Source organism: Phodopus roborovskii, unplaced genomic scaffold (assembly GCF_943737965.1).
Source record: "Phodopus roborovskii unplaced genomic scaffold, PHOROB, whole genome shotgun sequence".
NCBI classification, from domain to species: domain Eukaryota; kingdom Metazoa; phylum Chordata; class Mammalia; order Rodentia; family Cricetidae; genus Phodopus; species Phodopus roborovskii.
Genome location: NW_026125295.1, coordinates 20,335,801 through 20,353,477, shown reverse-complemented (window position 1 = coordinate 20,353,477; position 17,677 = coordinate 20,335,801). Strand labels below are relative to the sequence as shown.

The window sequence follows — 17,677 nt, the reverse complement described above, 5'->3', positions numbered from 1 at the left end:
TAAAAACGCCATTCTTTTTTTCTTCTTCTTAGTAAATTCACAGGCTACATAGTCTACATATTCCAGGTTGTACAATAGGACAACATCAAGAACATGGAGACTTCATCAAACTGAGTCCTTAAATGGGGTGGCAAAGAGTTCCTTGCTAAAACCTGGACATTCTGAGAAGGAACAACCTTGCTTCACTGATGAACACATCTACACAAATGGTTAGATAATTGCTTTCTCCAAGTATTTACACTCAATAAAATAAGTAGGGGAAAGCGAAAACCTTTGGACAACATGTCTTTGATTCTAGATTGTTATTTATTCTTACTTGCACAGAGAAATAAACCTCACACACACATGCTTTCTTTGAAGGCCTGATGAACTGACAATACTTTGTTCACACGCTTAAATACTGTTCAGGAACATTAGTTTTGTCTCATCAGCTAGATTTTCAGCTCTTTAACAATCAGACTCTAGCTGGGCAGTGGTGGTGCACGCCTTTAATCCCAGCACTCAGGAGGAGTCAGAGGCAGGTGGATCTCTGTGAGTTTGAGGAGACTTCCAGGATAGCCAAGGCTACACAGAGAAACCCTGTCTCTTGGAAAACAAAGAAAAAAAATCAAACTCTCTTGTCTTGTACCCTATCCTGCTCCTCACAGAATCATGCACATATATGAAGGCCTGGTTTCTTGGTTACCTGGAAAGGATGAGGGTTAATATTAAATTACCTACTCTGTGTAACTGTCATATTTCACTGCTCATGTTTTACATGAGTATATTAATTCTTTATATATATATGGATAAATATGAAGCTAAGTGACTTTCTTTTAGTCAAAGAACCTAGAAGGAAGGTGAAGTGCATGGCTAGGACAAATGAAAACAATCTGCTTAATTCAAACCCTTTGCTTCTTCTTAACTGAACTGAGATCATTCCTAACACAGAACTTAAAATGGCTTACAAAATTTGTTTCTGTTTATATATTTTACAAACAATAAACCATATATTTGGAGAATTCTCAGGACTCATGATTTTTGAATCTTACCTTGATCACCTCTGGCGTCTGCTGAATCAAAACAACCGAAGTACTATCTTTGGCTTTCTCACCAACAGAGCTTTTACAGACTGATGGACTGTCCTGGGAGGAAGTTGTCAAGGTTTCCTGTAGAATCTGCATCATTTCCTTTTCCTGTGATAGGCTTCCTCTGCCTGACTTGCATTCAACTAGTTCTTGAGCAAAGTCTTCAATGCTTTCCAGAATTCGAAGTAAGAGGGCTCGATCCTCTTCCTCTATTTTGTGTCCATTGTTTTCAATAATCCTTGTTAGACAGGAAGGTGAGACTTTTTCTGAAGGTGAAGAGACTACAGGTTTAGGTTCAAGATCTTCATGGATCTGACCAGTCAAATGACTATGACTATTTAGAGGACTGATGCTTTTACCCTTGGCAAGTGGTTCTCCAAGAGAGGTCTCCATCCTCTGTGAAAATGACTCCAAATCCATCAACAGTTTGTCTATCTCCTCTTGACTATTAGGATTCATAAAGTGTCTCTGCTCTTTTACTTCTATGGTAGGAACTTCTAATTTAGATTCTTCTTTAGGTGGATGAACAATCGTCGGCTTTTCAAATATCTTACCAATTTCATTTTGCACTGAGGCAGGACATTTTTTAAGATAAGTATCATGGTTGGAAAATTCTTTATGTTCATTTACCTTTAGCAGACCCTGACCTTGTCCATTCTCTGTTTTCTGTCCTTTATCTAATAAGGGCTTCTTTCCATCCAATTCTTCTTCAATATAGAGAGTTTCCATTAAGTTACCAGAAGAAACATTCTCTAAAGGATTCATAGTTAATGATGGTGATTGAAGCTGCACAGGTTTTAGAGTTCCAGGATTGTTTGCCTCCAAGCTACACAAGGAATTTGTGTTGTTTGGAGTGGCTTTTACAGTGTCTGTCTGTTTAAAATTATGTACATCATCTTGCAATTCAACCGTCTGAAACGGTCCAGAGTCAATGGCTGAGAGGTGAACAACATCTTCATATTTAGGGGGCTGTTCAGTCCCATATATTGGGGAGAATGGAGTAAGTTGTAAGTTAGGTATATTACTGACAAGTTCTGTTAAATCTATAGCCTCATTATTCCCAGACTGCATGAATTCAAATGGTAACTTTCGCAGGTAGTATGCAAGCCTGGTCATTACATTCATGTAGACAGTTTCAGAGTTAGAAATTGCATCATTGCCACTTCCTTCATTGATGCTGCCTCCTGACTTTTTCTTTATGCACTGTTTTATGATGTCTGTACACTTTTTCAAATCTTCAGAGCACTTCAGCAAGATGTCCAAGCACATTTTTATGTCAGTTCCAGGAGAAAAATTATCTATTTTATGTTTTTCCAAAATCTGAGTAACTAGGTCTTCCTCAGAAAAGTTCTGAAGAAGCATGGAAGTCAGGTTTGTATCAAGTGAATTTCTATGAGATAAAGATTTTTCCTCAACTGAGGAACTCCGGAGTAAGCCAAAGGATGGAGAGGTCCCATCATTGTTATAATGGCCACAGAGCAAGTCAAAATCAACTGACCTCCTATTAAATGAGTCAGATTTAACTTTCCTTCCTTTTTTGTAAGCTGCATGGTTTGAGTTTCTGAGTCTTTCAAAGGAAAATTCTTTTATTTTCCCACTGGCAAAACTGATTGCTTCTCCTGCAATGTCCTTTAAGTTGCAGTTATTCTGCGATGTGGATGCTCTCTTGGCCCTGGGTATGCCTGTGAGGGCCTGATGGTGATAGTCTTCAGCTGATGGGAGCCCATTTTCATGGGGCAAAAACACAGAGTTCAGATCCACATCTTTGAACTGAGACACAGGGATATGCAAGAGGTCTGCACAAACACTATGATGCACTACAATGCAGTCTACTCCATGTGTGAAGGTGTGGCAGGTTCCAGTGCAATAATGTATAGCTTGTTCAAAACGCCGGTCTATCAGCACACTGCTGTAATGGTTCACGGTGCTGACTACCAGTCTGTAAGTTGCTGCCATAATATCAAATTCACTTAGTGGTAGGACTTGGAACTTTATAGACTATGTTTCAAGAAAATTTTCTTGAAATGATACTTTGCTGAAAAATATTTAATGACAATGTTCAGTGGCTTCTTATAAAATACAGTAACTTTTCCATGAAGGGAAATCTTTAAATTTGAGGTTTGGAAACTATCAGTATACAGTAGCTGCTGCACATGTATGCTTATATCAGCAAGTCTAATAATTTAAATATTATACATTTTAGTTTTATTTAGTAACTTGATACGACAGTATTTTTATGAAAGAATATCTTCTCTTAATTCTTCAGTGGTTCTATATTATGGAAATTTGTTGCCATAAACTGTTATGTAAATCTCAGTTGGTGGTACAGGAGTATTGTGATAACCAGGTCCCCCAAAGCCTTAAGTGATCCATTCTTCTGTGAATGACAGAGAACCCTAGAAGAAAAGAAGAGAATAATTAAACACATGCATTTAATCAAGGATCTCTATTCTCCATCATATAACTTGCTGCTGATATTTAATATAGGCCTTTGTTTTCTCACATTCTATACTCAGTACTTCAAGTAGTACCTCAATTCTGCCTTCTTATATATGCCTACCTGATAATTCCTACATTACTCTTCTTGCTTTCTTATATGACAGGAACAAGCTCATACCTAGATAGTTGGCTCATCCTCATGGCTCAAGAATGAACACTTTTGTTTTCTTCATGGATCAAGAATAGTCTTTTGACCCACTTTCAAGCCCCTAGATATGTTTCTAAGCCACTATCTCCGTATTTTCTACCGTTCCCCAGCACCGACCCTTTGCTTCTTTGACTTCTCAAAGACTGCCAAAACTTGGAGTCTACTCCTAATTTTGAAAGTTGTTCTATAGTTGGGAATTAGTCTCTTATCATCTTCCCTGTTCTCACATACAGAAAAAACAACCTTCATTACTGCTCTTGGTCTCATATCCTTGGCCCTGCTTCATCTTTCTTTCTCTCTTTTTGTCATGTGCATAAGATTTCTTTAATCATCTTTTCTTTTCTTAAAAACAAACAAACAAACAAACAAAAAACCAGCTTGGAAAATCTGTAGTAGCAGCTTTCCAAAAATGTTCTGTCAGTGCCATTTAATCACAAAACACAAAATGCCTACTATGTCCTTGGCTCTTTCTATGTGATAGGAGTTACAGCAGTGAACAAAATAATAGCCTTGCCCTTACTGAGGTAAAAATCTAGTTGGAAAAAAAGTAACATGTAAATAAACATATAATTCACTAGGTAGGGGGAAATCAAGCAGGGTAAGGATTCAGGAAAAAATATGAAGGTGTTTCAAAAGAGAAATTAGGGGAAACTTTATTTACAGGTCTGAACAAAGACCTGTAAAAGCAGAGGGAGCAGGCTGAAAAGGTATTACCAAGTAAATCATATTAAGCAGGTAAAACTTAAGTGCAAAGGCCCTGAGGTGGGATCATATTTGGTTTAGTACAAAGATAAGTAGATTAATATAACTGAATCAGAGAAAGCAAGAACAGTAGAAGAGGTTAGGTCAGAAGGGAAAGGTGGAGTCTAATCATGCATGATCTATAGACCTCTATAATGGAATCGTTTAACTCTGAGAACATTGGGACACAGTGAATGGAGAAATGACCCAGTAAGAGTCACATTTTAAAATGATGATTTTAGATGTTGTTTTCAGACACATAGAAGACAAGGAAAGAAACAGGGAAATAAATAGGATTGCAAGTGGCCAGGCAGGAATGTTGGGAAGCTAGGACCAAGATAGTAACAGTACAGCAGATGTTTAGATGTATCTATTTCAAAGGTATAGCCAACACAATTTGCTGAACCACAGAATGTGTAATATGAATGAATCAAGAACAGTGCATTAAGGCAATGATAGGAAAGATAAATATAGCAATGAAGGAGAATATAAATTTCACTGGATCATCACTGTCATTGCCGATTGTTTGTTTTGAGACAGGTTGTTACTATGCAGCCATGGCTAACATGGAACATGATATGTAGACAGGCTGGCCTTGAACTCACAGAAATCTACCTGCTTCTGCCTTCTTAGTGCTGGCATTAAAGGTGTTATTCCCAGCATTACTGGTGTTTTAATAATAAAAATCTTTACCCATTTAAAAAGCAAAAAAATGTGTTCACATTTTATTTCTTTAATTCTATACAACTATTGTACTTACTTCATTTATTTATTTTTGGTAGTCTGTTTTGTTAATATCTTTTACTAGCTTAGGTATAGGAAATTTAGTGACTATAGAAATAATTAATGTAAAAGAACAGTTGTTCTGAGACAAGGTCTTACTATGTAGTATAGGTTGGCCTCAAACCTTTGCCTCCTGTGTGCTTAGATTATAGACATTCACTATCATATCCTCAAAGAAATCTTTCTGGTGTTGAAATTTCATGGTGGTTACAGTATTAACTGTTGGTTCTTTGGATAAAAGGTCACTGTTTTTGTACCAGCACTATAATTAATTAATATTAAAGTTTTGTTAATTTGAGATACAACCCACATCCCTAATTTCTGATTCTTTATCTTCTAAAAATTCTTTGATGGTATTCTAGATAAACTGGTGAACTGTCAATTTCAAGAAAAAATTCCTATAATTTGAATACAAATATTGTAAATTTATGACTTGGAAGGAACATTGATATCATCATAATACTTGGATTTTCCACCAGGAAGTTAAAATGTTAATTCTGATATTCTATTACCTTTCTGTTCATGGTTTTCTTCAGGTGGATGTGAATGGGTCACGCTATGTAGCCTTGGCTAGCTTCCAACTTGCAGCAATTCTCCTGCCTGTCTCTCAAGTGCTGTGATTATAGGAATATGGCATCATATCTTGCTCCCCAACCCTATTTTTATTCCTCTGTGTTTTAATTTAGTTGTTGTGTGAATGGAGTTTGAACTAACCACTGCCTCACCTTCAACTTGTTTGTCTTCAATATTTCAGGTGGCTTATATAAAAATGATATATTCAGATTGGATAAAGCTGATGCAAAAAGAAGCTCTACACTAACAGGGGTGTCCAGTAATTAAGGAAAACTACAAAGTAGCCCAACCATGAAAAATGTCATGGAACAAAAGTTAAACACAGCAATGGAAGCTAACCTTTTCAAAAGACATACAACCTGGACAACCCAAACACAGAGCACAGAAATAGCATCAAGTTCGGGAAAGATAGATGACTCAATGGTTAACAGCACATACTGTTCTAGAGTATCTGAGTTCAGCTCTCAGCAACCACATCAGACAGCTCACAGCTGCCTGTACCTCCAGTTCCAGGGGATATGATGCCATCTATTGACATCTGGGGGCACATGTACACACATGGCATACATTCACACAGATACACACATTCACATAAATAAAACAAAATTTAAAAAGAAGTAATGTCAAGCATTAAAAATGATACACATTTTTAGAAATCTAAATTTTGTTTTTTGAGGGGCACTGAGACATGGACCTGCTTTATAGCCCTGGCTGGTCTGGTACGATGTAGCCCAAGCTAGACTGAAAATTATACAGTTGTCCTGCTTCAGTCACCCAAGTGCTTGGATTTAGGTGTTCAGTACCATACCCAGCTATAAATCTACAATTTTTCATGACTGTTGAATAAGGATAAAAGGGGAAGTAAACTAATAATGCTGAGTAGCCATAGCATAACCAAATGGGATATATTGGGACTATTTTCCAGTACAGTTAATGAATATGTACTAATCAAAATACATGAGCACTAGAAAATTTAAATGCTTAATATATATTAAAACATATGTCAGACTAATTCTTAAACTAACAATAACAAAAACACCCAAGTATTTTTTTTCTTTAGAATTTCAGAAAATAGACAAAATATTTTCTTTAGGCCTGAACATAACCAAACAACTGGTTAATACAGTAGCACAGAAAAGTTCATGTTATAGTAGAATTTGAAATAAATCAAAGAATATATGCTATCCAATAAAACTTCTCAAGTTGATGGAAATATTCTACAGTATCTAATATGGCTGTAGTTTGCCACATGGGGATATTTCAAATGTGGTTAGAGTAACAAAAGAACTGAATTGTACTTAAATTATTTTTTAAATTGTGAAATATTTTGAACATATAGGAATTGAAAAAAATCATACATGGAGCTCTTGTAAATCCCTTTGCCCAGTTTCCCCCAGTAATAATAGTGTACCTTACTGTATCATTATAGTTCAATAACCAAAACCAGGAAAGTGATATTAGTCCTATGAGCTACAGAACTGTACTGGATTCCATCACTTTTCCATAGTGACTCCTTTTTTGGGTGAGACTAGCATCAATCCCCTTCTTCCATAAATATCAATACATTCAAGACAGGTAATTGTGCCATCCTACCTGCCCAGAAGCATCTCACATTACTTTCTAAAGCCACATACCTCAACCAGAAACCCTGACAAATGAAGATATATGTTCCAATGCTACAATTTGTAATTTAAAAAATATTTTACTTTCCTCGTCTCAGAAGATCATCTTCATGTTTATTGACAAAACTATCATCATTAAATTTGTATCAGATTCTGACATGCACAAGTAGCATTCTTCATTGTTAAAAATGTGTGATGCTGGGTTATTGGGCATATGTTACTAAACTATTATTCAACTGTTTCTAGGAAAAACATGATTCTTTATTAATGAACAATGACAACATGTCTCAGAAGTAAATAGAAAGATGTTCAGGCTTACCAGTGATCAAGGAAGTACAGGTTAATATAATGTACTTCTATATTTATTTCTATCAAATCAACATGTGGAATTATTCCAGGAGAACAAAATACTTCCCTTACTCTGACAGTAGAAGTATAAATTTGTCATTTTTTTTTTTCAGGAAAAGAGATTGTCCCTATTAATCTAAAAACCTCTAAACAGTGCATGTGTACACACACACACACACACACACACAGAGAGAGAGAGAGAGACATACATCTCAGCAATTTACTATTTGGGATACTGTGTAAGAAATAACTGGACAACTATGTAGTTTGGCTTCTCTCAATATCTCACATTATCATGTATGACAGGTATTCCTTATTATTGCTGAGTAGTATCATACCACTTCTGTTTACCTATTCATTTATTAAAATATATTTATAGGATTTCTCATTTTTTCAGTGTAGGATTAAAATTAGGGCATCTCACATAAGCTAGGCTATAACACCTAGGACAAAGGAAGTGCTTAATAAATGTTATTGCTCTAATTTATTCATAAAATACTTTCTCTTCAATGCCAGGCATTAAGAAAATGGCACTGAATAAGCCATGGTAATGATTCTTAGGATATTCCCTGTTAATAAGGCAATAGGAAGGAAGCACAGCAGATAATAGGAAGAGCACGAGTTCTAACACAAGGGTGGGCATAGAAAAGATAAAATGGTTTCACTGTTACTGTGTTACATGGAAAGGTACCTGTTGAACAACCAAAGGCGATGACTGAATAAAATGTGAACACAGTCAACAGAAAGATCACAGGTGGAGATGTCTGAGAAGTTACTCAGGGTAATCATGTAACATGAGGATAGCTTTGGACTGAGGATATAATTTTGGGTTCAACAGAGGAACCAGATTCTCAGAGGTAAAAAAAGAAAAAGATAGAAAGGTATTGGAACTAGGAGAAGATGGGCATGGTGGCTTATGTCTGCAATTCTAATACTTGGGAAGTAGAAGCAGGAAGATCATGAGTTCAAGACTAGCCTTTACTACACTTGAGACTTTGAGAGTAGCCTGGGTTACATGATACTGTTTTTAAAAAAAAACCTAAGGCCTAAGGCCTATGAGGTGGCTTATCAGGTAAAGTTGCTTGCCACTAAGCTTGAGGGCCTGAATTCAATTCCTGGAAGTCAGTTCTCTCCTTCCGTCTTCACAGAAGTTCTGGAGAGTAAAATCAGTTTGTCAGGCTTATGGTATTTGTATCTTTAGCCACTGAGCTATCTTGCTGGATCTCATAGGCTTCTTTAAAATCAAACAAAACCAAAACCGCCCCCACCCCTGATATAGGATGTCCTTCTGTATGCTGCAAATACATGTTGCTTTTACTGGTTGATGAATAAAGCTGTTTTGACCAATGGCCAGGCAGGATATCGCTAGGCAGGAAATCAAGAGTGACAAAGAGAAAAAAGGCAGACTCTGGGAGATGCCATGTAGCAGCTGATGGGGTAAGATGCCAGAACATTGTCAGTGAGCACAGCCATGTGGTGACACACAGATTATTAAAAATGGGTTAATTTTATAAGATAAAGCTAGCCAGTAACAAGCTTGAGCCACTGGCCAAACAACTGCATTTAATGTTAGCCTCTGCTAGCATCTGTGGGGATCCGAGTGGGAGAAAAACAGGTCCAGAGGGACCAGCAGGACAGAGAAAAACATTAAACTATGCCACCCTACTAACTTTAAGTAAAATAAATGCAAAGATAAGGAAACCTCAAAGTAGGAAGAAGAAAACTGTATAAATTTTCACATAAAAAGGTAAGGCTTAAAAAATAAGGCTCGGTTATAAATATATTTTAATAAATTAACAATAAGAAAGATTTTGCTGTTAGTATCATATTAATTACTGGCAGGGATTCTTGGATTACACTGAGTTTATCAGACTTCAAGTTTCCACTGATCCTAAATGGAAGAATATGGTACATCACTAATTTTTAATCAATCTAGTTGTTCATTTTTTCTTTTAAGGTTGATCCATCTGTATCTTAAGGCCTTTGCCTCTCCTACGTTCATAAGGATCTTTCTTGTAGTTTTAAAAATAATTATTTTTATTCCATTTGTGTGTTTTGCCTGCATGCACAAGCATGTAGTACTAGCAGTGGCCAGAAAAGAGTGTAAGATCCTCTAGAACTGGAGTTACAGCTGGTTATGAGCTGCCATGTGGGTGTTGGGAACTGAACCCAGGTTTTCTCCAAGAGAAGCAATTGCTCTTACTGCTGAGTCATCTCTGTAGCCCCTTCTTTGAGTTTTTTGTTATTGTAGTTTACAGTTCTAGCTTTTGTGATTAGGTATGAGACACATTTTGAATTAACTTTTACATAATTAATTTTTAATATGGTCATTTGTTCAAAAGATTGACCCCTTAGGCTAGATGTATAGCTAGAGTTCAATGCTTGGTGAGTACACAAGGCCAGAAGTCATATTCCAGTACCATAAAAAAAAAAAAAAGAGTATTTTGTCCTCACTGAGTTATATTAGTACCTTTGATGAAAAAAAAAAAAAAAACAAATAACCATACTGTTTAAAATCTCCTATGTGTATCTAAATTTGTGACATAGATTTTCTGTATTCACTGTAAACATATAATGTTATTCGCTATTTTGTTAATGTGGTATAAAATGGTGAGAGCACTTAAAATTAATGATGAATTAAAAGCAGGGATGCACATAGAAATATGAAAATAAACTACAGTAGTAAAGAAAATGTTGATAGTGATTGACTCCAAAGGGCAGGCCCACACAGAAAAATGGTTATAAAAAAACATTTACAATTGATACTTTAAATAAGAAATACTCAATAACATTTGTAGCAAATTCTAGCAATTAAAAAGAATTTTAGATCAGTGTGGAGATGAGAATGAGCTTGCTTATGTTTTATGGTTAGTTGAGGTCAATGATGCAGGGAGAATGAATTTAGCTTCAGGTGTGGGTTGTTTCAATAACACGTTCTGGAGACACTCATGATGTAGCTGGATATGTTCAGCAGCAAAGAGTTAGGAGTCAAAAATAAAGATTTGAGAAAATAACAGATAAAAAATTTTAAAGTCTCAAAAATGGATGAGAGTGACCATACACAGAATGAGAAAAAGGACAAGGAAAAATGCTAAGGAATTCTGTGACACTGAATGCAAGGAGAGGGACTTAAGAAAGGAGGAAGAGACAGTCAGTAGTGGTAGTGTACACCTTTAATGCCAGCATTCAGGAGACAGAGGCAGGCAGATTTTTGAGTTCGAGGCCAGCCTAGTCTACAGAGTGAGTTCCAGGACAGCCAGGGCTGTTTCCATAGAGAAATACTGACACCCCCAAAACAAAACAAAAACAAACAAAAAACCAAGATGGGTAGAAAGATGAATTTTCAAAGGGAAGGTAAAGAACCAGGCAAATACGTCACAAAATTTAAAGAACAGAGACTATTTATTCTTCAATATGTTGAATTACAAAGATTTTGTGTACCAATGAACACAGAGCTGAGCCTAACTTTTATGGATGTTTCTGCTTTATTTCATAGAGAAAGACGGGATGTTAATAAAACCTTAAGAACCATAAACATAATGATGGAAAATAGAAAAACGTATTACACATATTGTTCCACTTCAGGAAACATCTGGAGCAGGGAACATGAGGTAAAGAAATTCCACTGCTTATCTCAGTGAAAGAGTTCAAGAAGAAATGAACAGAACTGTAAACATGAACTGGTTGAATTTCCACGTCACTCAAATAGGACATCTGAAGGGTCTGAAGAGAACTGCAGACATTTTTCTTTAAAACCCTTTATTTAAGAGAGTCCAGAAGGTATGATGACTCAGAAGTAATGAGTCATTTCAAAATAATAAAACTATTGCCTTGCCTGGAAAATAAAGGGAATTTTGGTGGATGACTCAGTATGGAAACTGTTTCCAAGTGGACAGTTTGGAAGAATATAAAATAGGTACCATAGAATGACTTGGAAAACAGGAGAAGAGACCTGGAATACTTTATTCATTGTATGCAGTTCTAAATAAACTCAGAATATTTTCATGTTTTAAGGAATAACATTTTGAGTTTAGATGAGTATACACAAGGTAGGAAGTGCTTAAAAACTTCTCCTGTTTTATTTTATTATCTTCTTCTTGTTGTTTGAGACAGGGTCTCTGCATGTAGCCCTGGCTGTTTTTGCATGATCCCACCCCTAGATGAAGAACTACATGGAATTGATGACTGCTGAGAGAATTAGTCTTCCCCAAGGATGAGGCCCCCAATTAGTTATCCAATGCCAAGTGGCCAGTCCTGAACACATGTATATATACATATAAGATACACTAAACTGACGTAGGAGGATTTTTGTTTTTGTTTTTTGAGGCAGGGTTTCTCCGTGTAACAGCCCTGGCTGTCCTGGAACTTGAACTCAGAGATCCACTTGCCTCTGGAGTGCTGGGATTAAAGGCACAGGCTACCACCACTACCAGGCAACAACTTAGCAGGCTATATGCAGTCATTCTCTCTTCCTCTCTCTCCCTCTCTCTCTCCCCTCCCTCCCTCAAGAGAAAGAGGTCATAATTTTGACAGGGAGTAAGGAAAGGATATGGAAGGTCTTGAGGGGAAATGATTACATTTTAATTTTCAAAATTGCAAATAATCATTGAGATTTCACCTTCTTTTCCAGGAAAACAGTATATAAGATGGCTCTTGGGTACAGAGAGTAAGAGAAAAGCAGAATTTTCTTTTCTTGGTTTGAACTAGGAAAAACTGTGTTTACCAGATATTATTTGATGTGGGAAACATAATGAACTGGTGATTCATTTTTATTATATTCCATTTGTAAAGCTACTGGCTCCAGAAAGAAAATTTGAGGGGCTGGGGAGATATAGCTCAGGAGTAAAGAACACTGGTTGCTCTTCCGGTGGACCTGGGTTTGATTCCCAGCACTTACATAGTGGCTCATAACTGTTGGTGTTTAACTGCAATTTCAGGTGATCTGATGCCCTCTTCTGGCTCTCATGGGCACTACACATGCACACAGATAATATATACATACATTGTTATATTTCATATTAACACATTTTAAAATTACATTATTTCCTTCTACTCCTTCATATATGTGTATATACACATGTATGTATATATATATGTATATATATTATATATGTTTCTGTGCACGCCTACTTCATATCTCATATATAGACAGTCTGCATGCCTAGTGCATATCTCATATATATGTACATGAGTTAAAGTACTACAGTTTTAAACAAAGAAACAAAGTTAGGGATACAACTAACTCAGAGGTAAGTAAAGGATTTGCCTGGCATGTGTGAGACCTTAGATTAACTCCTATCACACCACAAAATAATCACTATTTGTTTTTAAATCACTATGACATACTGTGAAACAGCAAAAACAGCTGCCTTGGACATTATCCAAGAATTGAGAGTAAACTGAGAGAAATGACTACTCTAAAGTGACAAGCATTGAGTGCTGTTACAGATCAGACACTCATCAGGTTGTCCAACTACAGACTCCAAGGCACTGCCTCATACCCACCACAGTGTGCCTAACCTTTAGGTCAAGGAAGCCATCCCCAAATGGGGACTATCATGTCTGCTCCTGGAGCAGAATAGAGGTAGCTGCTGCAGGACAGCAGGAAATGTGCTGTGTGAGTAAAGGGAACAAAGCACAAGGGGCTGCTGCATACCATCTGGTACTAGTCCAGTGTTAGGTTGGCATTCAGAAAACAAAAGAGGAAAGCTGGGTCAGGCTGGCATCACAAAACTCTTGTTGCAAGTTTTAGATTGAGGGGAGGGAAATCAAATTCAGATTTACACCGAAGGTCTATCACTTTATATATACTACTGTGGAGAGAAAATTTTGGGAAGCAAAGCTAAGCAAGCAGGGTTAGGGTCTTTGTAAGCTCCAGAAGCAAACCAATGAGATTGTAAATGAAAATAGCTCAGAGTGTTATTTCTTCCAAACTGAAACATACCCTCCCAAAGGAAGGCTTCTTAAGAAGACTAGAATGGCTCATTGAACGTGGAGGCAGCTTGCGTGGTTTGAGCGCTCTCATCACCAGCACAGCAGGGCCAATAAGCAAGCAACCACGTATAAGGGACCTGCAGTTGGTATTGATCTTGGCACTACCTACTCCTGTGTGGGTGTCTTCCAGCATGGAAAGGTGGAGATAACTGCCAATGACCAGGGTAACTGAACCTCGCACATCAAGCTATGTTGCTTTTACTGATACAGAACAATTAATTGGGGATGCTGTGAAGAATCAGGTTGCAATGAACACAGTTTTTGATGCCAAATGTCTGATCAGGCGTAGGTTTGATGATGCTGTTCTGTTGTTCAGTCTGATATGAAGCACTGGCCCTTCATGGTGGTGGACGATGCATGCAGGTCCAAGGTCCAAGGTCCAAGTAGAGTATAAGGGAGAGGCACAAAGTTTCTACCCAGAGGAGGTGTCCTCTATTCTGATTAAGATGAAGGAAATTGCAGAAGCCTATCTTGGGAAGGTTGTTACCACTGCTGTGATCACAGTGCCAGCCAACTTCAATGATTCTCAGCAATGGGCAACCAAAGATGCAGGAACCATTGCTGGCCTCAATGTGCTTTGAATTATCAATGAACCAACTGCTGCTGATATTGCTGGCGCTGCAAGGGATGTGCTGATTTTTTACTTGGGGTGGTGGTGGTACTTTTGATGTGTCAACCCTCACTATCGAGGATGGAAATTTTGAAGTCAAATCAACAGCTGGAGAAGCCCACTTGGGTAGAGAAGACTTTGATAACAGAATGGTCAACCATTTCATTGCTGAGTTTAAGTGAAAGCATAGAAGGGCATCAGTGAGAACAAGAGAGCTGTCAGGTGTCTGCATACTGCCGTGAATGGGCAAAGTGCATCTATCTCATTCAGCACCCAGGCCAGTACTGAGATTGATTTTCTCTACAAGGGAATCGATTTCTATACCTCCATTACCTGTGCTTGATTCAAAGAATTAAATGCTGACTTGTTCAGAGGCACCCCGGACCCTGTAGAAAAGGCCCTTCGAGATGCTAAACTAGACAAGTCACAGATCCATGACATTGTCCTGGTTGGTGGTTCTACCAGAATCCCCAAGATTCAGAAGCTTCTGCAAGAATTCTTCATTGGAAAAGAACTGAATGAGAGCACCAACCCGATGAAGCTGTTGCTTATGGTGCAGCTGTCCAGGCGGCCATTCTATCTGGAGACAAGTCTGTGAATGTTCAGGATTTTCTGCTCTTGGATGTCACTCCTCTTTCCCTTGGTATTGAAACTGCTGGTGGAAGCGCAATACCACCATCCCTACCAAGCAGACACAGACTTCCATTACCTACTCTGACAGTCAGCCTGGTGTGCTCATTCAGGTCTATGAGGGTGAAAGGGCCATGACCAAGGATAACAACCTGCTTGGGAAGTTTGAACTTACAGGCATATCTCCAGCACCTGTGGGGTTCCTCAGATTGAGGTCAATTTTGACATTGATGCCAATGGCATCCCCAATGTCTTTGCTGTTGATAGGAGCACAGGCAAGGAGAACAAAATCACTAACACCAATGACAAGGGCCACTTGAGCAAGGAGGATATTGAACACATACATGGTCCAGGAAGTGGAGAAGTACAAAGCTGAAGATGAGAAGCAGAGAGATAAGGTTTCCTCCAAGAATTCACTGGAGTCCTATGCTTTCAACATGAAAGCAACAGTTGAAGATGAGAAACTTCAAGGCAAGATCAATGATGAGGACAAACAGAAGATTCTAGACAAGTGTAATGAAATCATCAGTTGGCTGGATAAGAATCAGACTGCAGAGAAAGAAGAATTTGAACACCATCAGAAAGAACTGGAGAAAGTCTGCAACCCTATCACCAAGCTGTACTAGAGTGCTAGTGGCACGCCTGGAGGAATGCCTGGGGGCTTCCCTGGTGGTGGAGCTCCTCCATCCGGTGGTGCTTCTTCAGGGTCTACCATCGAAGAGGTAGATTAAATCAGTCCAAGTAGAGGTGTAGAATTGTTCCACAGGGAAACATTCGAAGGACCCAAATTTAGCAAAGTTTCATGGCAGTTTTTAAATTTAAACTGCTACAATAAATTACTGAGCATTCTCAATACTTGAACATGGAACATGTGCACAGAGAAAATAAATAAAACACACTGCACTTTATAAGCACTATATCCTAAATGGAAAATGCAATGCCTAATAAGGTGGAAACGGAATGTCTAATAAAACTATTTAAATTGGAACCATAAAAAAAGACAACTTGAAACTTAAACTTAACTGAAACTTAACTTAAACTGAAACTTAAAAGGCTCAAGAAGTAAACACAACTTTCAAATTTCAGGCTCTTTACACTCAGAAGATCCACAGCTTCCTCCCCAAGGTGATAACTTCTCCAAAGATGAGACAACCCATCAAGCTGCCTGGGAGTTCCACAATGAATTCCAGCAATGCATCTTCTGAGTCAATGCCCTTGCTGAGCGTGACTTTCAATGATGGTAGCTACCTTTGACTAGTCTACACTCCTATGAAATTGGTTCTGATTTGAAGTTGGTGTCCTACCTGAGATGAATAGATATTGATCACATCTTCCTAGGAAAGGTCATATAACAGGGTATAAGTGACAAACTCATTAGCAAGATCTAAACACAATTATTGTATCTTTAAATCCAGTGCCTTTCAATATCCCTGTGCAACTACAAATTCTGGTCATAAGGTAAAAAGAGATTAATTTTTTCCTTTAAATGGTGCTGGGGATCAAACTTAGAAATTTGAAAGTACCAGAAAAGTGCTTTTCTAATAAATTATACCCCCAGCCACTAAGAACCTATTAAGTAGATTTAAAACTACTAATTTACATTATTAAATACAACATTCAGAGAAATATTTAAAAAACAACAACAACAACAACAAAAAAAAAAAAAAAACAGCTAGTAATATTCCTCTATGACCTCTACTTCAAATCTTGCCTCCAGGTTCCTGTCTTAAGTTCTTGCCCTTTCCACAGTGATGGAGTGTGACCTGACAGTTGTAAGCTGAAATAAACCCTTTTTTCCCCAAATTGCTTTTGTTTATGGAGTTTTATTACAATAGAAACTTCAAGACATTACACATATAACTAATATACATTGATATGGGTGTATTATTATAAATTTATTAAATTCTCTGCTAAAGTATGCTATAGGCTACAGGATAAGATGAAGAAAGGAGAACTGGCAGGTAAAGATGCTTGCATATAGATCTAACAACTTGGGTTTGAGCTCTAGGTCCCACAAGATAGTAGGACAAACTCTTCAGAGAGTTTTTCTCTGATTACACATGCCTGTATGTATCCACCCAAATGCCTGTGGACATGCAGAATAAATTAATACATAGACAGACAGATAATTTTAATAAAGGAAGAAAGCAGCAAGGAAACAATCAAACTATCTGCTACTGTGACAGCTTTCAAAATATTCTGAAGGAGGAAAGAATTAAAACATGGAAGCTTAAAAGATTTTAATCTTTTAGATATACATGAATAATATCCATATCTTGTATTATAGATGAGGAGGAATTTACAAAAAAGAAACAAAAATACTTCATGCGTATAGAATAGACAAAAGCCAGAGGAAAAAACATGGACAACTAAAAACAGTGAGTAGATTTTCAGGAAAACAACCACAGTTTTAATGATCACTCACAATCACTGCTTACCAAGGGAGTATCGGACACACCCATCTAATACAAGCTTAATGAGACCTTCTGAAGTGACTAGGTAATGAAAGACCTTATGTGTCCTTTCTGGGGCTCTACTTCCTCAAGAATTCTTGTGGGCTCTGTGGTTATGAACTGTGCTTTCCTACTGTAATGGGAACAGCTCAGCTTTGATCTTTGTAGATATGACAGCTTAAAATATGTTTCACTTGAAAAAAGTAATT

The 17,677-nt window shown here is 37.5% G+C and overlaps 1 protein-coding gene and 2 pseudogenes across 1 annotated transcript in view; 2 read left to right on the top strand and 1 right to left on the bottom strand.

Moving 5' to 3' along the window:
* Ppp2r3a (protein phosphatase 2 regulatory subunit B''alpha) overlaps window positions 1-17,677 on the bottom strand; it is a 126,885-nt gene that overhangs the window by 88,412 nt on the left and 20,796 nt on the right. Inside the window, exon 2 of the mRNA XM_051206235.1 lies at window positions 1,032-3,463. Coding sequence (XP_051062192.1) covers window positions 1,032-3,023 — 1,992 coding nt within the window. The 5' untranslated portion in view covers window positions 3,024-3,463. The remainder of the gene's footprint in view (window positions 1-1,031; window positions 3,464-17,677) is intronic.
* On the top strand, window positions 7,527-7,608 carry LOC127213599 (uncharacterized; annotated as a pseudogene).
* Window positions 14,009-15,746, top strand: LOC127237859 (heat shock cognate 71 kDa protein-like; annotated as a pseudogene).